Source organism: Martes martes (genome assembly GCF_963455335.1).
Source record: "Martes martes genome assembly, chromosome: 4".
Classification (NCBI taxonomy): Eukaryota; Metazoa; Chordata; class Mammalia; order Carnivora; family Mustelidae; genus Martes; species Martes martes.
The window spans coordinates 184,505,120-184,533,107 of record NC_137891.1 but is presented as its reverse complement, the minus strand read 5'-3'; the positions used below and the strand labels follow the sequence as shown (position 1 = coordinate 184,533,107).

General features: G+C 42.4%; 1 protein-coding gene across 4 annotated transcripts; it reads right to left on the bottom strand.

Annotated features, from left to right (window-relative positions):
* Positions 1-13,282: 13,282 nt before the first annotated feature.
* LZIC (leucine zipper and CTNNBIP1 domain containing) lies at positions 13,283-27,739 on the bottom strand (the record flags this gene model as incomplete). Of its 4 annotated transcripts, none has more annotated exons than XR_013966777.1 (8): positions 13,283-15,056; positions 15,762-15,944; positions 16,687-16,768; positions 17,064-17,159; positions 20,403-20,501; positions 22,200-22,335; positions 23,270-23,378; positions 27,627-27,736. XR_013966777.1 is itself a non-coding variant. In XM_080802765.1 (8 exons), the coding sequence occupies 6 exons, from the start codon at positions 23,368-23,370 to the stop codon at positions 15,886-15,888; spliced, it is 573 nt and encodes a 190-aa protein (XP_080658891.1). In that variant the 3' UTR covers positions 13,283-15,885. The 4 variants fall into 4 exon arrangements, 3 of the variants coding, with proteins under 3 accessions (XP_080658891.1, XP_080658892.1, XP_080658890.1); XM_080802765.1 differs by adding an exon at positions 27,265-27,349 and having other exon boundaries at positions 13,283-15,944; positions 27,627-27,659; XM_080802766.1 differs by having other exon boundaries at positions 13,283-15,944; positions 27,685-27,739.
* Positions 27,740-27,988: the final 249 nt, after the last annotated feature.

Sequence of the window (27,988 nt, the reverse complement as noted above, 5' to 3'; positions counted from 1 at the left end):
TCTAGGGGTGTGGTTCCCTTTGCCTCGATGGTTCTCCACTTCTCCTTTATTCACCTGACTGAATATTTGATCTTTTTTTTTTTTAAAGATTTTATTTATTTATTTGACCGATGGAGATCACAAGTAGGCAGAGAAGCAGGCAGAGAGAGAGGAGGAAGCAGGCTCCCTGCTGAGCAGAGAGCCCGATGTGGGGCTCGATCCCAGGACTCTGGGATCATGACCTGAGGCGAAGGCAGAGGCTTTAACCCACTGAGCCACCCAGGCGCCCCTGCATATTTGATCTTTAAGGAGACATTTCTCTGCTCACCCTGGTCCAGCATGGCCATGCATTCCAGGAGGGCAAGGACATCGTCACTGCAAACCACTCCCACCTAGCACAGTATCTGGCATATGCAGAGGCCCACCGAACATTGTTGCATTAATAAATAAAACCCATGTAGATACCTCGCCCAGGACTGTCCCTTACATTGGGCAGCCACTCCTCTTGCCTAGCTCCAACGCTGACCCCAACGCCATCAACCCTCCCCTCGCTCTTCATGCATCACATTTATATGATTCTGTATTTTATCCTTTCAGCTTTTTTGGGGGGAGAGCCTCTCTGTGCTCCCAGACATGTATGTATCTTTACATACTTGTTTTCTAGGGCCAAAAAAAAAAAATCTCTTATCCTCTGGCCAAAGGGGTAAGTATAACAGTCAAAATTTTAGGCCATGTGGGAAACAACAGCAGAGCCACAGGCTTACAGGGCAGGAGAGCTATTCCCGAGTAGGTTTGCCAAGAGTGGAACTCAAGTTTTACCCCATAAGATGGTCTTCCTGCCTAGGAGTTTAGCAAGTTCAAAATAAGGATGGGAGAGAAAGAAGGAGGCTTTGCACCAAATCACGACGTGATTTGGTCGTAAAGAAAAATGAGAACCCATTCTTTTTGTGTTTTGAGAACCACATTTTAAATATTAATTCATAACCCCCAGGAAGATAGAAAGTGAGATAATTTGTCTTTTGCTCTGGTCCCGATGTTTGCCTTCCTGTTTACCTTTGCTGCAGCTCTACCTCTTGGGAGGACAGAGTGATAAGGGGGCCGAGGGCACAGCAGGCCGGGAGTGCCACAGACATGAGCCAGTCCCCTGTGTCTCCCTTCGGCAGATGACTTGTCATCTAATTTTACTTTGGAGATAATAAGGAATTATTAAGCACAGCGATGAAAGCATTTTGTAGATCAGTGAATATATATATTTTGTGTCACGAGTGGGCTATGTGCAGCTGTGAACATCGGGCTGTCTGCCAGCCTGTCCCCAGAGCGCTGGTTCCCCTCCATCACAGAATCCTGTTCATACTGCACTTGGGAACAATGGGAAAAAAGTGATTATTCATTGCTTTGGCTGAGCGTTCTGATAGACCAACCTGTCCTGTAAGTGTATTTTGTCTGTGCAGAAACATTTCAATCACCGAGTAAAGACAAACCAGCATACGACTCCAATTTGGATCCAAATATTTAGCTTATTAGCCTTTAAGGATACTTGTCACCTTTTTCTCCTGCTGGTTATCGTCCAATTAAATATTAAAAAATTACTATCCTGGTGCGCATGGGTGGCTCAGCCAGGTATGTGTCTGCCTTTGGCTCAGGTCATCATCTCAGGGTTCTGGATTGGTCCCCGAATTGGGCTCCCTGCTTTATGGGGAGTCTCCTTCTTGCTCTCCCTCTGCTCCTCTCCCTGGCTTGTGCCAACCACCTCTCTCTCTCTCTCTCAAAATGAATTTTAAAAAAATTACCATTCCTAAAAGCAAATAGCCTTTACTCTGTGGGAATAAACAATAAAACAGCTCTTTCCCCCGGCGCATACCAGGGCCCTATCAGCAGATGTTGCAATGCTACCCGTGTGTTTAGGATGAGACTGAAGAACATTCCTGAGGAGTGGGGCACCTGCGTGGCTCAGTGGGTTAAAGCATCCGCCTTCGGCTCAGGTCATGATCTCACGGTCCTGGGATCGAGTCCCACATCAGGCTCTCTGCTCAGCAGGGAACCTGCTTCCCCCTCTCTCTCTGCCTGCCTCTCTGCCTGCTTGTGATCTCTGTCTGTCAAATAAATAAATAAATAAAAGAAAAAAGAAAAAAAACATTCCTGAGGGCCAACCCTCGCCCTGTGGAGGTAGCAGACAGCCCAGCCCTTCGTGATTGTGAACAAGTAGAGGGACCTGTTACAGTTAAATACGTGTGGCTTTGCTCCTACTCTGCACTGTCGTAAGAGAGGAAATTGTCAAACCTATCTGAGACTATAAACCCTCCGGTTTCACATTTGTATGTTTGCCAGGGAGTTCCTGAAATCCTTTGCTCTTTAGTGACCCCGAAGCCTGGTTCTGGGGTAACGTGACAGACACTTAGAATTTGCATTTCGGTCCATTTCGGTCTAAATGAGCTTTGTGGTTTTCTCTTCTCCACGTCCCCCTCCCCTCACTTTCTTCATTACTGTTCTTCCGGGGAATTACTTCCCATCAGCAGTATTTGCCTCCAGCTGGCGCATCAGATGGGGCTCTTTTTTATAGTTAATAAACACTGAAGGCGGAGGACGGCCCATGTACACCCTGGTGCCAACTAACGAAGGCCTCAGATGAAAGCTTATGCAAAGGGGACAGGCCTGGTGCAAATGCCCTGGGATCCGAGATTACTCACTCTTCTCCCACATGCTGCATAACAGATAGTAATGATTATTAATTATTTAAGCGAAGAACATGAGAGCCAACACAGGCAGGAAAAAAAAAAAAAAAAAGGGAAGCTGCACTCTAGGATCCTCTGTTGAAACCATTTTAATTACCAAAAGCTATGGAGCCAAGGGAAATAGACCAAGATACTTAATAGCTAAAGAATTTTTAAAAATTCTTCACCACTTTTTTTTCCTTTAAAAGACTCCTTAGCTTACATTTGTGTATGTTGCTGGTGAACCGAAGAGGACAATGAAATGGCTTCCACAGGCTCTGTTCGGTGACGGAAGTTGGGGAGTGTCAGGTAGGGGTGACTAGAGGAGGCTAAGTCAGACCTTTGCAGGTGCGAGGGAAGCCTGAGGCTGCGAGTCCCAAGCCTCCCCTGGAGATGTGCATAAGTGGTGAGGACATTGAAACCCAAAAGTTGAAGCTCCCTCCACCCAGATTTCCTTTCCTTTGTGCTTTCTTTGGACTGAAAGGTTTACTGAACCTTTATGAGATTTTCACTTCAACTTTCAAAGCTCGTGTCATTCCTGGCATCTTTTACTTTTTCTCTGTCCATATCATGATACCGAGAACAGTTTTTCTCTCACAGGTGAACTGTGACACGATTTAAAAAGCTAAGAACCCAAAATCTGTGAATACAAAAGGGCATAGTTTTGATTTTATTTTCACATTCTTGGACTATCTTCACTTGCTTGAAACCCACTGCTCGTCCTCGTACCGTCCAAACGTCCCATGTCGTCAGTTCCTTGGCTAAGGACCTTTCCTCTTATAATCGGAGTTTTCGTTTTTAATTCAGTCCCATTTAGAAATCCAACTCTCATTATTATTATAACCAAACTGGCTCTGTGACTCACAAGAGACTGCTTCCTTTGCAGGTGTTTTATTGTTTTGTTTTGTCTATTTATTTTTTTTTAAGATTATTTATTTATTTATTTGTCAGGGAGAGAGAAAGAGAGCATGAGCACAAGCAGGGAGAACGGCAGGCAGAGGAAGAAGCAGGCTCTCCACCGAGCAAGGAGCCCAGTGTGGGACTCGATCCCAGGGCCCTGAGATCATAACCGAGCTGAAGGCAGACGCCCAACTTTCTGAGCCCCCCAGGCGCCCCTTGATTGTTTATTTTGTTTTGTTTTACCTTGTTCCAATATTCCCGGTCTCTTACACTAAGTCCTCACAGGATATTTCAGTGGAACTGACTCAGATCTTCATCAACATCTGACCTATTCTGCGTCCCCTGACTTTTGTTCAAGCACAGTCTCTGTACTCAGTCACTCATTCAAGAACTATTAGCTGCTTCCCAGGTGCATGTCATCGCGCTCAGCAGGGGATAAAGCAGCGTATCAGACAAATATTGTCCTTAATCTTGTGATGGGTAAGATGAGTGACACAATTGAATAATTCACCGCAACTTTAGTTAAGTGCTAAAAGCTGAAATACAACAGGCTGTGAGACCTATTGAGAATCTAACCTTGCATTGGGGTCAGGGAGAACTTCCTTGGGAATGGAACATTTAAGGTCCCACTTAACTAGGCATTAACGAAGCAGAGGGTGGGGAGGAGAGGTTAGCACACCCTGGGACCGGTCCATGAGAAGGTCACAGGGAGAAAAGAAAGCGTGGTGAGATCAAACAACTGAGAGAAGGCTGGGGGGCTGGAGAGCAGAGTGGTGGGAAAGAGGCCAGGGACTGATGGTACAGCATTCTATAGTCATGCTAAACATCTGGTCTTTATTCCAAAACATCTGATCTTTATTCCAAAATAAGAACTACTGAGAGGTTTAAACAAGGACGTGATATGGTGGGTTTGTATTTAAATAGAGAACTATGGGGCGCCTGGGTCGCTCAGTAGGTTAAGGATCCGACTCTTGATTTCGGCTCAGGTCGTGATCTCAGGGTCGTGATCTCAGGATCGTGTGACTGAGCCCTGCATTTGGCTCCGTGCTGAGCATAGAGCCTGCTGGAGATTCTTTCCCTCTGCCCTCCCCACCACTGACGTGCCTGTGCTCTATCAAATAAATAAATAAATAGAGAACTACGGCTTTCACATGGAAAATGGACTAAAAATAGAACAACAGTGATGTATTAGGGGTGCCTGGGTGGCTCAGTCGGTTAAGCCTCTGCCTTCAGCTCAGGTCATGATCCCAGGGTCCCAGGTTCGAGCCCCACATCGGGCTCCCCGCTCAGCGGGAAGCCTGCTGCTCCCACTCCCCCGGCTTCTGTTCCCTCTCTTGATGTGTCTCTCTCTGTCAAATAAATAAATAAAATCTTTTTAAAAAGTGATGCATCAGTCACTTATTGCTGCCTAAAAAACCACCTCAAAACCCAATGGCAGAAACAAACACAATTTTTGCTCAGGGGTGTGCGAATTGCCTGGCGTGGGTCTACTTCAGACTGTGGGTTGACTGACTCTGCTGGTTTGGGTCGGGATCCGCAGGGATTCGCTTCAGGATGGGATTAAGTCTGTTTCACCTGTCGCCTCATTCTCCTCAGACCGGAGGCTACACGGGACTTACTCCTCTTACGATGAATGACAGAAGAGCAAGAGGGCCAAGCTAGACCATGGATACACACTGAACACCTCTCTAGAAGTCATATCCATAGACACTCCATTGGGTATGTGCAACGTCATGGCCAAGCCCAAAATTGTGGGATGGTGAGAAACATTCCAACCTATCAAAGTGGGGATGATCATGGCATTTTCCATTCTGATGGAAACCAAATAAATGGTAGAGGCTACTGCTTTTCTCATCCTACGCCACCTTGCTTTAACCCCCAAACAACTGCTTGAATTTCCCTGAAGCCTTCAACAGGTAGGGTAGTGCATAAAACTGGTGTATCATTGGCCTAGAACTACCTTGATCATTCACAAAACGGTTTAGTGTCCTCAACCCTGATTTTTTTCACTGGATCTATGGATGCAATGATGATTTTACCAGTTTTCAGAAACAAATCGACCCCTTTCTGCGCTTACTTCTATGTAAATACGAGAGGAGCTTCTTCCTGTCAGGGCTGGCTCCACCTTGCCCAGGAACGCTCCCCCTTCTGCCAGTTGCTCCAAAGCTACCAGTTCCATAATGGGCTCCACACGCACAGGAGAGAGAGTCAGAATGGGTACCTAATTTATGATGGATGGGTCTGGCACAGTTAAAAACTGTTTATTAAAACAGTTTAAAAAACTGTTTATTTTTTTAAAGATTTTATTCATTTGAGAAAGAGAGAGAGCAAGAGAGGGGAGGAGAGGAAGAAGCAGGCTCCCCGCTAAGCAGGGAGCCAAAGCAGCTCTCCATCCCTGGACCCCGGGATCACGACCTGAGCCAAAGGCAGACACTTAACCGACAGAGCCACCCAGGCACCCTTCTCTGATCAAAGTTTAGGTATTTTTGTTTTTTACATTTATCTATTTTTTTATTTTTTAAAAGATTTTATTTATTTAAGAGAGAGAGAAAGCATGAGCAATGGGGGAGAGACAGGGGGAGAGGTAGAGGGAGAGGGTGAAGCAGACCCCCCACTGCCGGACACAGGACTCGATCCCAGGACCCCGGAATCACGACCCGAGCCAAAGTATTTTGCATTTAAAAAAATAATTTATTTTTTGCGCAGAAAAAAAAAATTCTGGGTGGTTGCTTTTTTCTCCCCCCAAAGCCCTGATTTCTTATCTCATATTCCTGGGCTCAGCTTTAGCAGATGGGCGTGTATTCACAGCAAGTGTCCTGGGTCTTTAATCAGAAGCTAGGCTCGTCGCGGGCCTCAGCATTTTGGGGGGTGCAAGGCTGAGGGGAAAGTTCTGGTTAAGTTGGAAGCAGCCCTGGAGAGTAAAAGTGAACTATTCTTGGCTGAATTCGAATGGAGGCAATTCACCTAAAGAACCCAAAGCCTTTTACAATATCTTCGGTTGACTTTAATGAGTAGTTAAGCCTGAAATAGCTCCAGGCTCCAGGGGTAGACCAAACCTATTGAGAACCTCTCCTGGGAGATAAAAAGGTGCTTGTATAGCTTGCATCATGAAATCGTGTCAGCTTTCTCCGTGCCCCTAGCACAGGCTCAGCATGGGGGCATTTCTGCTCATCTTACTAATTGGTGGCTAAGTACAGACAGAGCAGAAAGGGACACTTATTTCACTAATAAGTAGAAAAGCTTTCTTAGGAACGAGAAGACAGGCTCGCAGGAGGCAGGGAGTCCTCAAGCAAGCATACAGGTGACACTTGCGACTTTTTAAAACAACTTTGAGCGGGCAATTTCCATTTAATTTCTTTTCAGAGTAAGAGACACATAGAAACAGCATGCGAAAGGGGCTGCGGTGTCTGGAAAAGATAAAGAGGCTAGTTTTAATATGCCTCCCATTTCTGCAGCTAATGACACCCTGCTGAGACAGTCTGTAATATTAACACAAATTCCCATAAACTCAGACACATTCTTTCAGCAGAATGTCTTGGGTTATTTATTATAAGATCTCCTTAGCAGAACTTTTACCATTAAAAGGAAATAGGACAGAAAAAGTAACTTATCTCACTTCCAGGAAAAGAAAAAAACAAAAGTAACAAAGGTAGGCTTTTTCCCACATTAGGTACTCCCAGTTCATTTTATGACCTTAATTTCCCATTACTTCAAATATCTAGAATACGAACATGAGCTTCCCTTAATCAAGGCAAATACGGTTCCTCCATTTTATTTAGTATTCTTAAAATGCATGTTTTGAGATGTAAAATATTTTATTTTTTTTAAAAGATTTTATTTATTTACCTGACAGAGATCACAAGCAGGCAGAGAGAGAGGGGGAAGCAGGCTCACCGCTGAGCAGATGTGGGGATCTGAGCCCGATGTGGGGATCGATCCCAGGACCCTAGGACCATGACCAAAGCCGAAGGCAGAGGCCCTAACCCACTGAGCCCCTCGGAGGTCCCGAGATGGAAAATATTTTATTCTAATAAAAGTGGTATTATTTAGCTTTTATACAGTTCCTTACACTGTAGTTTCAAAGCAATTTACACATTTAATAGCCACTCTTCACAAAATAGCTACATGAATATTCGAAAGTATTTGTGTTGTTTTAGAGAATATTAAATGGAGAGAAACTTGAAATACTACTATAGGGGAGGAAAAATATCTTTCCTCTACCCTTTAATGTTGTTGACTGGGACCCCTGTTACAAAAGACATTAACAAGAGAAAAGATAAAATTTTAATTAATTACAAGTTTTATGTGACACGGGGGTCTTCATAAGGAAATGAAGATCCAGAGAAACAGTTAAACCCGAGTGGTTTTATGCTAGGTTTGATGAAGAGTGGAAAGTCACGGAAAGATGTTGAGAAAGTATAGTAAAGATGAGATAAGTGTAGTGAACTGAGAGAAACTTAGCAAGTTCTCTTTGCTGGGATTCTTCTCCCTGTCCCTTGTCTTCGGAGCTGAGGATGCTGCCTGCTTCTAGGTACTGGAAGGGCACCTCTCACATGGAAGGCAGCTTGACAAAGTGGGACAGACATAAAAGGGTGGCAGAATTGGGACCAGAAACAGAGTGACAGGGCTCAGGATGTGCTCCCTCAGAATATGGCCCCTTGGCACATGGAATATTTTAAGTTGAAGGAATTTGAGAAAGGGCACAAATACTTTCATGAGCTATGTAGTTTCCAAGATTGACCAAATGGTGAAGTAAAAAATTATAGATGAAAGATCATTTACATCAAATTATATAGATCAGGATTATTTCCAAGTGTGATATTCTTTTACGATACATAGATATATATCACAGTGATGTTTCTAAGGACCCAGCTAACTATGGTAGAGTAACAGATAGCTTTTTTTAATTTTAATTTTTTTTAAAGATTGTATTTATTTATTTGACAGAGAGAGACACACCGAGAAAGGGAACGCAAATGGGGGGAGTGGGAGAAGGAGAAGCAGGCTCCCGCCGAGCAGGAAGCCTAATGCAGGGCTCGATCCCAGGACCCTAGGATCATGACCTGAGCGGAAGGCAGACTCTTGATAACTGAGCCACCCAGGTGCCCCAAGATATCTTTTTTTTTTTTTGCTAGATCTATTTAAAACCCAATTTTATCACTATAAAACAAACTTCTTGGTAATGCAGATGGATATCTAAACCTCTATTTTTATTTTATTTTTTAAAAGATTTTACTTATGTATTTGACAGAGAGAGATCACAAGTAGCAGAGAGGCAGGCAGAGAGAGAGGGGGAAGCAGGCTCCCTGCTGAGCAGAGAGCATGATGCGGGGCTCGATCCCAGGACCCTGAGATCATGACCTGAGCTGAAGGCAGACGCTTAACCCACTGAGCCACCCAGGCACCCCTAAACCTCTATTTTTATTAAAAGATTTTATTTATTTACTTGAAAGAGAGCAAGAGGGGCCAGGGAGAAGCAGACCCCCGCTCAGCAGGGAGCCCAACATGGGGCTCCATCCCAGGACCCTGGGATCATGACCTGAGTCGAAGGCAAACGCTTAACTGACTGAGCCACCCAGGCGCCCATAAGCTTCTGTCAATTATATAAATACTAAAGAGTCATTTAAAATAAAGAGATTTTATCTATTTATTCGACACAGAAAGAGAGCGAGCGAGCACAGGCAGGGGAAGCAGCAGAGGGAGAGGGAGAAACAGGCTCCCCACGCAGCAGGAAGCCCAATGTAGGGTTTGATCCCAGGGACCTGAGCTGAAGGCAAACAGTTAACCCACTGAGCCACCCAGGCACCCTTAAACAGTCATTTTTAAAAAGATTTTATTTATTTACTTGAGAGAGAGAAAGACAGTAAGAAAGCACAACAGGGTAGAGGAGCAGAGGGTGAAAGAGAAGCAGACCTTTGCTGCGCAGGGAGCCAGACCTGGGGATCCCAAGAACCAGGGATCACGACCTGAGTTGAAGGCAGACACTTATCAACTGGCCACCGGGACGCCTGGGACGGGGCCCTGCATGGGGCTCCCTGCTGTGGGGGGAAACCTGCGTCTCCCTCTCCCACTCCCCCTGCTCGTGTTCCCTCTCTTGCTGTGTCTCTTTCTGTCAAATAAATAAATAAAATCTTTAATAAAACAAACAAACAAACAAACAAACTGAGCCACCCAGGGGCCTCCCAAAGAGTCATTAAAAAATAAAAAAATGAAGACACCAGGGGCGCCTGGGTGGCTCAGTCAGTTGAGCCTCTGACTCTTGAGTTTCCACTGAGATCATATCTCTGGGTCCTGGGATCGAGCCCCTTGTGGGGCTCTGCACTCAGCACAGAATGTGCTGGAGGTTCTCTCTCTCCCTCTCCCGCTGCCCACCCCCGAATAAATAAATAAATAAATAAATAAATGTTTTTTAGAAAGACTCTATCCAATATCCAATTTAGAATATTTGATGGGGGCTCCTGGATGGCTCAATCAGTTAAATGTCTGATTCTTTTTTTTTTTTTAATTCATTTATTGGACAGAAAGAGAGAGAGTGAGAGCAGGAATGCAAGTGGGAGAGGGAGAAGCAGGCTTCCTGCTGAGCGACAAGCCCAATGTGGGGCCTAATCCTAGGACCCTGGGATCATGACTGGAGCCCAAGGCAGATGCCTAATGACTGAGCCACCCAGACACCCTACAACCAACTCCTGGGAGAGACAGAAAGAAGAAAGTGAGGGGGAGGGGAGGAGAGGGAAGGGAAGAAGGAAAGAAAGAGAAAGAGGAAAGGAGGGGGGCACCTGGGTGGCTCAGTGGGTTAAGCCTCTGCCTTCGGCTCAGGTCATGATCTCAGGGTCCTGGGATCGAGCCCCACATCGGGCTCTCTGCTCAGCGGGGAGCCTGCTTCCCCCCCCCTCTCTCTGCCTGCCTCTCTGCCTACTTGTGATCTCTGTCAAATAAATAAATAAAATCTTAAAAAAAAAAGAGGAAAGGAGAGAAGAAAGGAAGGGAGGGAGGGACAGAGAGAGAGAGAGAGAGAGGAGGGAGGGAGAAAATTTAACAAAAGAGACCCATGCAAAGGGTCTGGCATATATCAGTGCTCAGAAAATGTCTGAGGAAAGAAGAAATGACATCATAGTCAGAAGAGGCAGCAGATAGAAACTGTCCTTTCTCCCACATAGTAATTACTGTTAAGATTTTTCAAAACATGTTGTCTTCTCTCCAATCTCAAGACCTAATTCTCACCAGGGAAAAGCACGGTTTGAGTTTTTCAAGCCAAAAGGGCCTAGAGCGCGCCATTTTGCCCAGTGCTTTGATGGCAACAGAATTAACCAGGCACAGTCAACCTCTGGCAAGGGCAGCCCTGTGGGAGGCCCTGCGTGCTTGAGGGGAGCAGACATGCCACTGGTCCTGGTTAATTCTGTCAAATAAATAAATAGAATCTTAAAAAAAAAAGTTTAAATACATGAAGTAGTTAAGGCACCACATTTTCTAAGATCATGGTCAAATCACAGGGTTAAGGCAATCGGTTATAATCTAATCTAGGCCAAATACTTGCTTTTACCTAACTACCTACTTTTTAAAAAAAATATTTTTTATTTATTTACTTGACATACAGAGATCACAAGTAGGCAGAGAGGCAGGCAGAGAGAGAGGGGGAGGCAGGCTCCCTGCCGAGCAGAGAGCCCGATGCGGGGCTCCATCCCAGGACCCTGGGATCATGACCTGAGCGGAAGGCAGAGGCTTTAACCCACTGAGCCACCCAGGCACCCCCCCTAATTACCTACTTCTTTGATTACCATGGCAGGTAACAACCCCAGTTTCAACTTGGTCTGGTTTATGTGTGTTGGAGGAGTGATGTCAGGCCTGAAAGAACCAGGTTTTCACATAAGCAAAAAAAAAAAAAAAAATCCTTAAATTCCTCTTATAGAAAAGAACAGTCCCACAATGACAATTTAGCAGTAATGAAGACTACTCAGATGGTTGATGGTTTAGAGTAAACATACATAATCGAGATAACCTAAGCTCTTAAATCATGTATTGAAATTGTGACTGTAACACGAAGTCACAGGTTCTTGTGGGAAGACTTCCAAAGTTCCCAAAGTGGCCAGAAACTGAGGGCAGAGGATCTGTGGCTGGAGAATTATCTTAGGGAAAACCCTTACCTAATCTTCCTCTTTACTCAAAACAAGAACAGAAACAAAAAAACCCAAAAAACAAAAAACTGGTGACTCTCCTTAACCTTTTTTTTTTTTTTTTTTAAGATTTTATTTATTTATTTGTCTGAGAGAGAAAGGACACCAGCGAACATAAGCAGGGGGAGTGGGAGAGGGAGAAGCAGGCTTCCCGCAGAGCAAGGAGGCTGATGCGGGACTCGATCCCAGGATCCGGGATCAGGACCACAGCAGACGCTTAACCAACTGAGCCACCCAGGTGTCCCGCTCTCCTTCACCTTCTTTACAGAAAATAATTTTACTTGTTTAGTTATTTTTAATTACAGTCCATTGTGAGGCCGTAAGGAATGTGGTCTTTCCCAGGGGAAAGCAACCAAGCACTACGAGGCTTCCAAGGGACAGCCTCAAACCTCTCAACTTCCCTGGCCCTCTGCGTGGACAGCAGACTCTCTGCCGGGAACTCTTGAGAGTGCCGCGGCGCGGTGGGCCCCGGGGCAAGAGGCTTTCAGCAGCTTAGTCTCCTTGCGGTAGGGCAGGCAGAGAGACTTCAAAAAGAAAGTGAGTTAGGATGTCAAAAGGCCACACTCCAGGGGAATATCTAGAAAAACCATATTTTTAACCTGCTTTTTGTAATTTAAAGAAAATATTAAATACTAGTTAACCCAGTTTCTAAATCTTTTTAATTCCAGGGCCAAACAGACTGGAAGCAATTCTGGTGTGTTCATGGGGGTCTGTGGAAATGCTGACAGTTTTAATTTACATATTAATGCTGAAAACATTTTGAGACGCAAAGAAGGGCATTCTTTGGCCTTCGTAATGAATAGAGTAAGGGGAGAGGGGGAAAAAAAAACACCCAGACAGGAGAGTGGTTGAAAAGCTCTAGGCAAAATGGTCTGGGTTTATTTTTTCTGTAATAATTTCAAACTATCCATCACTCACTGTAATAAGATACCAACCAGTGGTGGATTTGTACAGTCTTTTATTTTGCCCAAGATGACCGTTCTTTGGCTGAGCTGTCTTCAGAAAAATGCCTAACAATCAAAGTGAACAATCTATCTGTCTCAACTCCAACTCCTTCCTGGGAACAACTCATTCTACTGCTTGGTTTCCTCCTTTACCACCCACCCATCCAGCATACCTATCTTACCACAAAGGAAAACACAAAGCACTGGAACATAGACATTTTCTTTTTTTAAATTTTTTTTAAAGACTTTATTTTAAAGGAATGTATATACCCAATGTGGGACTTGAACTTACAAACCCGAGATCAGGAGTCGCACACTAGACAGTCAGGTGCCCCTAGAAATTGTTTTAAATTATTAACTTTTATTAAACAGCCCAGTCGTGCACTTGCTCATTGGAATTTACTTTTGCTTCAATCCATTCTTTGAAAAATGCAGGAATTCTTTTCATTAAAATATTCGCTTGACCCAAGGACAGCAAAAAGTGAGCTGCCTTACCATTAGTTATTGCAATCTGAAACCTCCCAAGAAGTTTAAAAAAACCAGGAAATTAAACATAGTAAAATATGAACAGGAAACATGGCTTGCAAATCATTTAATAACTATAATTATACAGAATTTTCAAATTATTCACTTTTTATTTTTCTGAATTATACCAAATTTGTGGAACAAAACATATCATATGGCCCTTGAGAGAACTGTTAAACAGTAGATTAGCTCCAATGCAAAACTTCTTTCTGCATTAAGGGAGAGAGGGGAATCCACAGTAATCCTATGTGGTACATAGGTCCTACCCACTCATCCCCATGGAACAGAAGAGGAAAATGAGGCTCTGAAAGATTAAGTAACCTACCAAACGTCGCATGGCCAGAAATGACAGTGTCTTGCTAGGCACTACAAACTTGGTGACTTTTTTTTAACTTTGCAACTTTTAAAGGAAGATTAATTTTAAGTTGGGTACTAGTCATTACTTACAAAATGAATACACGAATGTGATTAATGGTAAAACATTTCACTGATGTTAGTCTTATAGAAAGTGTAAGAGAAACCAAAATTAAGGACTCCGGATTCATCTAGGCCCTTTTCAAATACCAAATATTCCTAATTTTCCTTATCCTACTACTGGAGGGAAAGGGGGAATCATGTTATGGCTTAAAAGGACAAAACAAAGAAATCCCCCCAAATACACATACAGACAGCAATTCCATTCCTAGGTATATACCCGAAAGAGCTGAAAAACGGTATTCAAACAGACTTACACAAATGTTCATAGCAGTACTATTTGCGATAGTCAAAAAGTGGGAAAAAACCAATGTTCAAGAGATAAATGGGTAAGCACAGTGTGGTATCCATGCAAGGAAGTATTGTCAGCCATTAAAAGGTATGAAGTGCTGGTATGTGCTACAACTTAGATTAACCTTGAAAATACGACGCTAAGTGAAAGAAGCCAGACACAAAAGGTCCCATACTGTAGGACGCCATTGCTATGAAATACCCAGAATAGGTAAACCCAGTGACAGAGACAGAAAGCAGATTAGTGGTTGCTGGAGGCTAGGATAAAGAGGAGGGCATGGGGTCTCCTTTGGGGTGGTGAAAATGTTTTGAACGAGATGGTGATGGTTGCACAACATTGTGAATGTATTAAACACCCTGAACTGTACACTTTAAAATGATCAATTTTATGTTATGTGAGTATCACCTTGATTGAAAAAAAAAATGTAGAATAGGGGTGCCTGGAAGGCTCAGTCAGCGGAGTGTGCAACTCTTGATCTCCAGACCATGAGTTCAAGCTCCACGTTGGGTGTAGCGATTACTTAATAAAACAAACAAACAAAAAAATGCTGAATAATGAAATGATGATTGACCATAATGTCCTAGATGAATAGCAGGTCATTTGCTGCTTCTTGGTTTGTCACAATTTCAATGAGTTTTTGACTGGTGTAAACCCATATATAAAAAGTTACCCATTAAAAGTTCCAAATAAGGCATTAATGAAGCTGAGGTCCCTAATTTGTCCAGTTGGCAGAGCACCTAGTAGAGTTTACAGTATACAAGAAGCTTTACAAATGTTTTAAATTTGTATAAAGTGAAAAGAAAAAGAAAACTGAGAAATACATGAAATATAAAGTGGCCAGAGGCTAGACTATAAGCTAACATACACATGCATGGGGAGATCTCCGTATTTGAGCATGCAGAGAAACATAAACACTCAAGAGTATGCTTTTCCTCGTAACTTATTTTGTGCTTCTCCACAAACTCAAGAGTAAGTAATAGTTTACAGTCACCACCTTCTGGGTTTCAGCAAAGAGGTCACACACACGGAGGGCCTCTGGCTGCCGCTCGCAATTGCTTCCCTGGTGAAACAACGGGCAGGAGGTTAAGTTACTCCAGGAGACTCTCAACAGGGCTTCCATTGTTCCAAGCTCAAAACTCAGAGATACAATGGGCCCCATTCATAAGGAGGCCTCACAGGCTGGGGAAAGGTCCCTTAGTGACAACTTTCTGTTGGGACATTGAATTTTTCATAAACACAGACTTGCCCAAATATGTGTTAATTCGTTTTTAAAAACAGCACAAAAATACAGAAATAAAACTCAATGGACACAAAGCTGAGAGTCAGAATACCCAAGTCTTACCACCAGCTCTGTCTTGGATGTGACTTGAAGCAAGTCAACCTGCTCTTTCTGAGCCTCAGCTTTCTCGTTTATAAAATGAAAAGGATTTCTAAGATTGCTTAGAACTCAAATTCTATGAACACACATGAGGTTGATTGATGTTGGTACACTATTCACTCCAGTAAGTGGGGATAAATTATGAGCAAAAATAATCCTTAGTTCACATCTTTTCATTTACTGTCAGCACTTAAAAACAAGGAAGCTTAATAAAAACAGGCAGAGAAACTGTTTTCTGTTCTCTCTAAAAAAACACACAAGACATAATGAATAGGGTCCAACGGGTCCCTCATCCCAACAAGTCTGAGATGACTGAGGCAGGCGGCCCTACACAAAGCACAATGATGAAGGGTATAACCAGAAGCCACAAGTACGTTTTTCTGTCACCTTTTCTTAGGTTATCTGTGCATTTCAAGAATCTCTTGATTTCTTTGCAATGATTCAAAACCCCTAGAAGACAAATGCCATTTACAGCAAGAATGTGATCAATGTCCCAAGCCTCCACACCATGTCATTTCTTTGTTTTTTCAACTTCGAAACTTGCCAATGCAAGAACTTTGTCTCCGGAGCCTAAGGAGAAAGACACATCATAGACAAAAGGTTATTTCATATGCATTTATAGTTCCAGGTACCAAGGGGAAAATCTCTCCCATAGATACTGAAACAGGAAATAAAATTAGCTTCTCTCTCTTTTTTTTTTTTTTAAAACTAGCTTCTCTTATCACAACATTGCCCCAAACCTTTCCAGTGCCAATTCCCAATTTCTTTCCCCTGCACAAACATCTGACATATATGGGGTGATTTACTGCCTACAAATCCTTATTCTAGCTTTAAATGCAAAATGGAATATATAAAATTTGAGTTTACTTTACTTTTATATTTATTTTCCGTTGACAAGTATTGTTAAAATATTAGGTTATACTGATTTAATGATTTTTAAGTAAAAAGTATTAGGAAGGGGCGCCTGGGTGGCTCAGTGGGTTAAAGCCTCTGCCTTCGGCTCAGGTCATGCTCTCAGGGTCCAGGGATCGAGCCCCGCATTGGGCTCTCTGCTAGGCGGGTGGCCTGCTTCCTCCTCTCTCTCTCTGCCTGCCTCTCTGTCTACTTGTGATCCCTCTCTCTGTCAAATAAAAAAAAAAATTTAAAAAAAAAAAGTATTAGGAAATAAACCCAATAAAAGGGACTTATAAAGAAAACACTTCTGGTTTTACCTTTTAACTCAAGAAAAGGCCATCCTGTTATCTCACCCATGGTATCCAGTGATCTGGAGCAGTAACACACGCTCGGCTTGCACAACTACGGGGGTACTCACCAAGGTCTGTGGAGACTTTCTCAAACTGGCTGAGTATAGCACCCGCATTTGCTGACAGGAAGGCCTCATCATCTGCAGTCAGCTAAACAAAAGGAAACAAAACTAAGCCCATGGGAGTGGATTCAAATATTAACAAGTGATTCTAAGAAACACGGTTAGGAATGTCTCAGGACCTCTTCCCTTTTAAAATAAATAAAAAATAAATAAAAAATAAATAAAAAGGTTCTTCCCTTTTAAAATTAAAAAAAAAAATTAAAAGGGTCTTCCCTTTAAAAAAAAAAAAAAGGAATGTCTCAGGACCACAAACTGGAACACAGATCAAGAAGTTCTGTACCACTTTATACCTTTTAATTTAATATTAAATTAAATACAGGTACCTTCTCTCCAAGTTTCCTGAGAGCTGTTAGTATCTCCACTTTCTGTTGCGTGTACAGGCCTCTGTCCAGCTTCCCTACCATGAGATCTCTATCCATCTGAAACGGATGAGTGCAAAGTACATGGTACTTAAGTTAAAAACATTCTGCCCATAAAATCCAGCTTTTCAGATCTACTACTGCTACTTTTTTTTTGTTAAAGTAATCCCCCAACCCAACGTGGGGCTCGAACTCACAACCCCAAGATCAAGAGCTGCATGCTCTTCTGACCACATCAGCCAGGTGCCCCCAGAATTACTACTACTTCTTCTTCTTCATCTTTTTTTTTTTTTTTTTTTTTTAAGATTTACTAATTTTAGGTGGGGAGGGAAAGAGGATGAAGACTCTCCAAGCAGACTCCCTGCTGAGCACAGAGCTCACTGTAGGGCTTGGTCACAGGAACCACGACTGTGACCTGAGCTTTACTGACTGAGCCTACCAGGTGCCCCCAAATCTACTATTTCTTAAAAAAGATCCTCTAGCTGATTAATATGGAGAACTACAGAAATTCAAGGTAAGCACCCAGCAATGCAATTACACAGCTTTAATAAATCTTTTTTTTTTTTAGTTTTTTAAGGTGTTTATAATTTTTTTATAGATTTTTTTTAAAGATTTTATTTATTTATTTGACAGATCACAAGTAGGCATAGAGAGGCAGGCAGAGAGAGGAGGGAGGAAGCAGGCTCCCTGCCGAGCAGAGAGCCCGATGCGGGGCTTGATCCCAGGACACTGGGATCATGACCTGAGCCGAAGGCAGCGGCTTTAACCCACTGAGCCACCCAGGCGCCCCAATTTTTTATAGATTTTTTAAAAGACTTTATTTTTTAAGTAATCTCTATACCCAGTGTGGGGCTCAAACTCACAACCCCAAGAACTGGAGTCACATGCGCCACTGACTGAGCCTGCCAGGTGCCCCTCAATTCTAATAAATTTTATGATAATCATAACCACTGTCTGACTAAAAACTCTACTCAGGATGGACAGGGCAATAGCTTTCTTTAGAGAGAAGCTGTCCTCTAAGAACTCATTCCCTTAAACTGAAGTGTGGTCTATAGGCTTGAATGAGATAACTGGTAGCATGTCTCTAGGAATGTTGGTTAAATATCTCCTCCAGAAATGCTGGCAGCATGCACTATGCTTGGGTTCTATGCCATGTACTTAACATGTATTACATATTACACACAGTATGTGTTTTACACATACTACTTCATTTCCTCTTCTTAACAACCCAAGAAGTAGGGACTATCAGTATCACCTTTTTATAGATGGGGAACTGAGGCACAAAGAAGTTGAATAAGAGAACTTATCCAGGGGTGCCTGGGTGGCTCAATGGGTTAAGCCTCTGCCTTTGGCTCAGGTCATGATACCAGGGTCCTGGGATTGAGCCCCCGCATCAGGCTCTCTGCTCAGTAGGGAGCCTGCTTCCTCCTCTCTCTCTGCCTGCCTCTCTGCCTACTTGTGATCTCTGTCTGTCAAGTGAATAAATAAAATCTTAAAAAAAAAAGAGAGAGAACTTATCCAACTTCAATAATAATAGTTGTTGAAAAGATTATTAATTGTGTTAAAATAATTAAAGATAACTTCCCCAGGAGCGCCTGGGTGACTCAGTCGTTAAGCGTCTGCCTTTGGCTCAGGTGATGATCCCAGGGTCCTGGGATCGAGCCCTGCATCTGGCTCCCTGCTCAGCAGGAAGCCTGTCCTCCCTCTCCCACTCCCCCTGCTCTTATTCCCTCTCTTGCTGTCTCTGTCAAATAAAGAAATAAAATATTCTTTATTTATCTATTTTAAATATTTTATTTCTTTGTTTGACAGAGAGAGACACAGTGAGAAAAGGAACACAAGCAGGGGAGTGGGAAAGGGAGAAGCAGGCTTTCCTCTGAGTGGGGAGCCTGATGTGGGTCTCCATCCCAGGACCCTGGGATCATGACCTGAGCCGAAGGCAGACACTCAACAACTGAAACACCCAGGCGCCCCTAACACCTACTACCTTCACAGTAGAGCAGCAATACCAATCCTGCCAATCTGACCTATGTTCGTGCTCTTAACCACTATGCTACTGAGTTACCAGTGGTTGTAAACAACTTGTTAATGTCTTAATTATATTCAAGTCTATACACAGACTTTCTCAAGTACCAGGTGTATAGAGATGTTTGAAAGTCTTAGCTAACAAAGGCCACATACATAGAGAGCAATGTCGCTAATGCATTCTTGCTGGAATTTCGATTCAGAGCTCCAAGTGCATGGTAAAACCTTAAAGGTGGGGTCCAAGTAGAAGCAGTTAGTGGCACTTTTAACTGTCATATGCTGTTTAAACCTCCATATTCGTTACCAATAATAATTGCTCTAAAGACTAATTCTGTCAGAAAACTATGCGTTGTGGCTCTAAAATCAACTGATCAGGAGCCCCTCGTGGCAAAGTCAGTTAAAGTCCTGACTCTTGGTTTCGGCTCAGGTCATGATCTCAGGCGTGTGAGAGCAAGCCCTACGTTGGGCTCCAAGCTCAGTGAGGAGTCTGCTAACGTTTCTCTCTCCCTCTCCCCCTTCCCACATTCTCTCTCTCTAAAATAAATAAATAAATATTTAAAAAAAATCGGGGGCACCTGGGTGTCTCAGTCCATTAAGCGTCTGCCTTCGGCTCAGGTCATGATCCCAGGGTCCTGGGATCGAACCCTGCATCAGGCTCCCTGCTCAGTGGGGAGCCTGCTTCTCCCTCTCTCTCCCCCTGCTTCTTCTCTCTCTTTCAAATAAATAAATAAAATCTTTTTTTTTCTTTTTTTTTAAAGAGAGAGAGCATGAGAGGAGAGAGGTCAGCGGGAGAAGCAGACTTCCTGCTGAGCAGGGAGCCTGATGTGGGACTTGATTCCAGGACTCCAGGATCATGACCTGAGCCAAAGGCAGTCGCTTAACCAACTGAGCCACTCAAGTGCCCCAATAAATAAAATCTTAAAAAAAAAAATCAACCAATCAATTTTTTTCTAATAGACTATTTTTTCAGAACAGTTTTAGGTTCACAGTCAATTGTGCGAAAGGTACAAAGATTTCCCATACACCCCTCACCTCTGCTCATGCACAGCCTCCCCATCATAAACATGCCCCACCAGAGCGGCTCATTTGTTACAACAGCTGAACCTATGCTGACACATCATAATCCCCCACTTCCATAGTGTACACATTAGGGTTTACTTGTGGTGGTGGTACACATTCTCAACTGACTGATTTTTAAATTTCAGAATAACATAATGAAATTCTGGAGCTGAGAAAACAAATACACCCAGCAATTAAATCAAATTGAAGAAACTTTACCTCTGCTAACCTTGTCCGAAGCTGACCTGGTTGTTTCTTTGCAAATAACCTGATGACCTCTGGGGTTTTAAAGGCCTGGCTTATAGCTGCCTGGATAGCCTACAATACAGAAAAGTAAAAACTGAGCAAAATAGTCCAATGAATTAAATATTACAATAATTGATCGGTGAGTCCTCAATTACAAATAGGTCTTCCTTGTTCATCAAACACTGTTATAATTTTAGTTTCCACAAAAGCAAAAATGAACTATTGGGACTTCATCAAGATAAAAAGCTGCACAGCAAAGGAAACAATCAATAAAACCAAAAGGCAGCCTGCAGAATGGAAGAAGTATTTGTAAATGATGCATCTGATTAGGGTTAGGATCCAAAATCTACAAAGAACTTAACGAATTCAACACCCAAAAAAACATGTAACCCAGTTAAGAAATGGGCAGAAGACATGAATAGACACTATTTCAAAGAAGAAACCCAGATGGCCAACAGACACATGAAAAGATGCTCACCATCACTCATCATCAGGGAAATACAAATCAAAACCATGATGAGATACCATCTCACACCTGTCAGAATGGCTAAAATTTTTTTTTAAGATTTTATTTATTTAATTTAACAGAAAGCAAGATAGAGCGAGAGAGGGAACACAAGCAAGGGGAGTGGGAGAGGGAGAAGCAGGGTCCCTGCTCAGCAGGGAGCCTGAAGAGGGGCTCAGTCCCAGGCCCCCAGGATCATGACCTGAGCCAAGGCAGAGGCCGACAACTAATGACTGAGCCACCCAGGAGCCCCAGAATGGCTAAAATTAACAACACAAGAAACAACGGATATTGGCGATAATGTGGAGGAGGGGGAACCCTCTTGCACTGTTGGTGGGAATGCAAACTGGTGCAGCCACTCTAGAGAACAGTATGGAGGTTCCTCAAAATATTAAAAATAGAGCTACAATATGATCCAGCAATTGCACTACTAGGTATTTACCCAAAGGACACAAAAATACAGATTTGAAGAGATACATGCACCCCGATGTTTACAGCAGCATTATTAGCAACAATAGCCAGACTATGGAGAGAGCGCAAATATCCAACAACTGATAAATGGAAAAAAGGGGTGTGTGTGTGTGTACACACATATATGTATATATACACATATACATACACATATATATAACAGAATATTACTCAGTCATCAAAAAGAATGAAATCTTAAAATCTGTAACAATGTGGATGGAGCTAGAGTGTATTATGCTAAATGAAATAAGTCAGTCAGAGAAAGACAAATACCACAGGATCTCACTCATATATGGAATTTAAGAAACAAAACAGAGGAACATATGGGAAGGGGGAAAGAAGGAAAGAGGCAACGAGCCAGAAGAGATTCCTAATGATAAAGAATCATTTATCATTGATTAATGATAAATGGGAGGGAGGTGGGTGGCGGACGAGCTAGACGGGTGACAGGTGTTAAGGAGGGCACATGTTGGGATGAACACTGGTATTATACATAAGTGATGAATCACTGAATTCTGAATTCTACTCCAGAAACCAACATCACACTGTACGTTAACTACCTAAAATTTAAATTAAAAAAAAAATTAGTTTCCTTTTGCTATTTCTGTGCATGTCACTGGAGCCAAATACGTAACTAAATGAAGATCTGGAAGCTTATGCTGCTCTACCTGTACGCAGACACTCAGCACTCATCTAGAAGTCACACCCCCGGAGTTTTTTTTTATATTTTAAACATACTTACTAAAAAAGAGAGAAAACCACCTGTGTCACCAGTGTAAGTAAATTATGCTTACCAGCTGCATTCCACTTAACTCATCGACCAGAGTCATATTTCCAGACATGATTTTCTTCAGGGAATCGTTAAATTCACTTAGCTGCTCCAGAGTCTCCTTCTTGGTTTCTTCATATTCATCTGTATCGAGCTCCTCTCTGAAGTGCAGTGGACATAACAGAGAAGAGCACAGAGTTCCAAGTGAAAAAAGCAATCTTAATATTTGTACCCCAAGACTTCAGCTACATATATTTACAAAAAATATGTTGCGGGGACAAGGCTGAAAGGAAATGACAAAATGCTAATGACAGATGTGTTCAGATGTTGGTAATATGGGCGTTTTCCTGCAATGTGGTTACTTTGATAATTAAACATTTTTCTTTTACCAAAACGAGGCACACTCAACAAACCACATAATAACTTCCTTTTAAGCCATCTATGAATCAATGCGTAAGCCTGGGCAAGATACTTAACACAGCCAAGCCTCAGTTTCTTGATCTATAAGCCACAGATGATACAGTACCTACCTTATAGAGCTGCTATGAGCATTACATGAACTACAGGAAGTCTGTGACAAACAACAGGTACTTGACAAAATAGTGGGGTACTTTTATCCCCATCCTTAGCGGCAGGTACAACTTTGTGCATCGTGAAATACAACAGCAGTGTATTACCTGTCACCTGAGGAAGAGGCTATTTTTATTCACTAACTGAACGAGCCATTTATTAAACATTTACTACAAATGATGGCAGCTACCATTTCTTGAGCACCTATTCTGGGCCAAGCATCGTTTTGGCCTCTTCATTTGAAATACCTCCAACCACTTCTCAAAGGTGTTGAAAAAGGCCATGAACGGTTTTGGTCCTTTGAAGAGTTAAGTTTGAAAATACACTAGAAGGTTAAGTATATACCAGGCAGGACTACTTTAAATACTAAAGAGAGACAAGGTAGGTGCTGCTATTTCTACTTCAAAGCAGTGTGAAGAACACAGCAGGGAAAACCAAAATCACACACGGGCCTGCACCCACCGCCAGGAATTGGGCCAAGAAAAAGCCACCGGACAGCAGAGCAGTGTTCGGTTAGACGATTACCTGCACTCCTCCAGATCCTGTAATTGCTGCATTAGTCTATCCAACTGTTCTTCTAGATTCTGCTTTAATTTGCTTGTCTCTGTCTTTCCTCTGGAAGCCATTTCGATCTCTAAGTAGAACAATAAGCCCACATATAGTGTGTATTTGGTTATTTGAAGTGATTCAACATACCAGTACAATTTAAAATGGGCTATACTCTTTCTGAGCTACAGGTGTGGGAAAGACACTTGTGCAAAGAGAATTTCATTTTACATATAAAAGTTTAACTAATACACTAGAAACATCCCACAAAAATGCCTGGCAGTCTTCCTAACTGACTTGACAAGTTAAGCAGAAATCTTCATTATAGGTGCCTCCTGGGTGGCTCAGTGGGTTAAGCGGCTGCCTTCAGCTCAGGTTATGATCCCAGGGTCCTGGCATTGAGCCCCTTATTGGGCTTCTTGCTCAGCTGGGAGCCTGCTTCTCCCTTTCTCTGCCTCGACCTGCCGCTCCCCTGGCTTGTGTTCTTGCTCTCTCTCTCAAATAAATAAATAAAATCTTCTTAAAAAAAAAAAAAAGAAATCTTCATTATTGGTCTATCTTACTTTAAACAAATCTGATAACTGAAAACACAGTTTTATAAAGAAATAGATTAACAAAAAGATTTATTATAACATTCTTTTTTATTCTTACCAATTACTCTCCAGGACTCAGAACACTCCTAGCCTTATCTTGTTGGTCTTATGTGCATTTACCTTATGGGCATTAACAACTTTTGATATGATTTCTTCTTTGGAAATCTGCCCATGTTCTACTGGATTATCTTCCCTTTACCGATTTATAGGAGTACAAAGCCTTTGTAGTTATGTTGCAAATATTATCTCGTCTCTTAAATTTCAGTTTTTGTCATGACAAATTATTTTTTAAAAATATTTTATTTATTTGATAAAGAGAATAAGAAAGCACAGGCAGAGGGAGGAGAAGCCGGCTCCCCACGGAGCAGAGAGCCCGATGCAGGGCTCCATCCTAGGACCCTGGGATCACGACCTGAGCTGAAGGCAGATACTTAACCCACTGAGCCACCTAGGTGCCCCACAATAAATTATTTTAGTGGCCAAGTCTATCTTCTCCTTTAAGGCTTCTTAGCTTTATGTCCCATGAAGGCAGCCCTAACCATCTCAAGATTTAAAAATATATATATACGGTACCTAAGAGTTACATAAATTTTTCTTTTTTTATATTCAGCTCTTTAAGCTGCTTGCAACTTTTGTTAATGCTGTAAAATAGGAGTCTAACTTTTATTTTCGTTCAAATGGGGAGCCAGTTACCCCAACACTGTTTACTAGTCAGTACTTATGCCACTTTCATTGTTTGATTGCTTGTTTTAAGCAGGCTCCACATCCAGCATGGGGCCTTATGCGGGGCTTGAACAAACGACCACAGTATCGAGACCTGAGCTGAGATTAAAGTTGGATGCTTCACCAACTGAGCCAACATGTGTGCCCCTATGCTACTTTTTATATAGACTCAACAGAAACAGAGTCAAGTTGGTTTCACTGATGATGTTCTGGTCCTAAGACAATACCTTGCTATTGTAATTGTTAGCAGTCGAGCTGGTGTACATTGGTAACTGATAAGGAGTTGCCTTTATTATTGCAGAATTTTCCCTCCAATAACTCTTGGCTATTCCTATGCATTTTCTCTTCTGGATGAACTAATTCAAATTGTCAAGTCCTCTTAAAAATGCAACGGAAATTTTGATAGGGATTACATTAAAATTAAAAACTAATACGAAAAGATCTATATCCTTGTAATTTGAATCTTCCTATTAAGCAATATATCATTCCATTTATCTCAGCTTTCTTTCATGTAATTTAAAAAGTATTGTTTTATTCCAAAGGCCTTGAATATTGGCTATTCTTTTTGTTTTAGCATTTTATTTTTTAAATTTTATTTTTTCAGTGTTCCAAGATTCATTGCTTTTCCCCCCCACCAGTGCTCCAGGCAATACGTGCCCTCCTTAATACCCACCACCAGGTTCACCCAAACCCTCACCCCTCTCCCCAAATATTGGCTATTCTAAGACATTTTGTATTTTTTTGTTAATACTGAGAAAACACTTTTTGCTATTAAAATTTCTGATAATTGTGGGTCACCCCGTTAGCTCAGTTGGTGGAGCATGTGACTCTTGATCTCGGGGTTGTGAGTTCCAGCCCCACATTGGGCGTAAAGTTAAAAACAAAAATTTCTGATTATTGCTAGTGTAGAGGAAAGTTACTGCTTTCGGTGTGTTGATAATGTATGCATTTACCTTAACATTCATAGCATTTAAGTTTTTCCATTTATAAAAATTAAACTTATATTCCTTTCAGGAAACACATTTTCCTTAATATTAGATATAAACATTCATTAAAGCCTACATCCTCGGGTGCCTGCTGGTTCAGTCAGTGGAGCGCACAACTCTTGATCTTGGGATCACGAGTTCAAGCCCCAGGTTGGGTGTAGAGATTACTTAAATAAAAATTGTAAAAACCAAACCAAAATAAAACAAACAAACAAAAAACCCTAAATCCTTGGGTAACTTATTAAAGCATTTAAAATTTTCCTATTATTACCATTTATTCCTATGATTATTCCTATTATTATCCTATTATTATCATTAGCAGATGATCTGGTATGTGAACTTCAATGATGGGGATTCCTTACATTACACTCAAAATAGAATATAATCAGTGAAAATCTATTCTTACTACTGTATCTTTTAAAATTGGCTTATTGGGGTGCCTGGGTGGCTCAGGCATTAAGCGGCTGCCTTCGGCTCAGGTCATAATCCCAGGGTCCTGGGATCGAGCCCCACATGGGCTCCCTGCTCAGAGGGAAGCTTCTCCCTCTCCCACTCCCCCTGTTTGTGCTCCCTCTCTCGCTGTGTCTCTGTCAAATAAATAAAAATCTTAAAAAAAAATAAAAATAAAAATAAAATAAAATTGGCTTATCTACAATGATTTAAGATATGCAAATATAAATGAGCTACTTTATAGCCAGAAGTGTAATTTCATGTATAATAGGTTAGCCAGAAGTGTAATTTATTACACATAATTTTTTTTTAATTAGATTTGACAGAGATCACAAGTAGGCAGAGAGGCAGGCAGAGAGAGAGAGGAAGGGAAGCAGGTTCCCTGCTGAGCAGAGAGCCCGATGCGGGGCTCGATCCCAGGACCCTGAGATCATGACCTGAGCCGAAGGCAGAGGCTTTAACCCACTGAGCCACCCAGGCGCCCCTATTACACATAATTTATTATAGCTATGCTTCATATATAATTTTTCCTGGGAAACATACAACTAAACTTTATTTTACAGCTGTTGAATTTTCCAGTAAAAGTAAAGCCAAACCTAAAAAGTGTTTTTTCGGGCTCAATTTCCTACAGTCTAACCACAGTGAAGTACTTGCTGTTTCAATTTTAGTGTATGTGCTGCTGAAGCGAGCACTACTTACTGTTTCAAAATGTGCCACACATTTTTACCTTCTCTTTTGAGCCATTTTTTTTTTTCTACCTATCAAGCCAAGGTAATCCATTCTTCAAGGTCTAGCTCAAGGTTCAGCTTCCCCATGTCTTTCTTGGTTCCTTCCCAATCACTAAATTGTTATTTTTGAGTAGGGATTTTACTTTTTATTTTTTTATAGGTTTTATTTATTGAGATAGAGGGATCGCAGGAGCTAGGGGGCAGGGAAAGGGAGAAGTAGGCTCCCCGCTGAGCAGTGAGCCACACAGGGCTTGATCCCAGGACACTGGGATCATGACCTGAGCCAAAGGAAGACTCTTAACTGACTGAGCCACCCAGACGCCCCCACTTCTTCTTTATACATCAGCATCCAGCATAACGCTGAGCAGACAGAAAGTACTGGATAAATAAGTGGTATATGAATAATGAGAGCCGATTGCTTCTTCCACGACATTTCACATCTTATTCTCCATTCAGCACTTATTTCCGCCTTAACTTATATGTGATTTCATTACAGCACATTGTTTATTGGTCTGTCTTTCCCTCCAGACTATAAACTCTGGCAGAGGAGTCTGGTGTCTCCTTTGAGCATCCTCAGCCCTAAAAAGAGAATAGATATTCAGTAACCGGATACAGCGTATAAAGGCACCAGATATTTTAACGAGGTGAAACTATTTTACATAAATTTCAGGGAAGATGGGGACCCTCTGAAAACCTTAACCTGGTGCTGCCCAGTTATTTGAAATTTATCCCAGAAAGATTAACTCGCTGGCACCACCTAGTCTCCGACAAAGGCGGTGCAGCTTTCCCAGAAACTGCCGAAACTGCGCTCAAAACCGGCCATCTGGAGCGGAAGAGGTGCTCCCTTCGTGCTCACCTTGTCTCTCAGTGCTTCGAACTCTGCACACTGCTGGCCGGTCCCAAAGTGCCTAAGCCTCCCGCTGCTGAAGTTCTGAGAGTCATACACTTGAGGAAAGCGAAATGGTTCATCAGGACCACGAGAGGCTCGGAGTGCAAACCCCTTGGAGGTGGAGCTGGCTGGGAAACAGGGAGCCATGAACAAGTAGTTTCATTTCCTTTACAGAAACTACCCTACAGCAGTCCGGATAACTCCCCGCGGGCAGCGTGCGTGCGACACGCACCCTTCTCTTTTTAGGAAGACACCATGGGGGATGGCGGAGGGGGGCGAGGAGGGACGGACGCCGTTTTCTCTCTCGAGGGCGCCTCGGGCAGGGCATC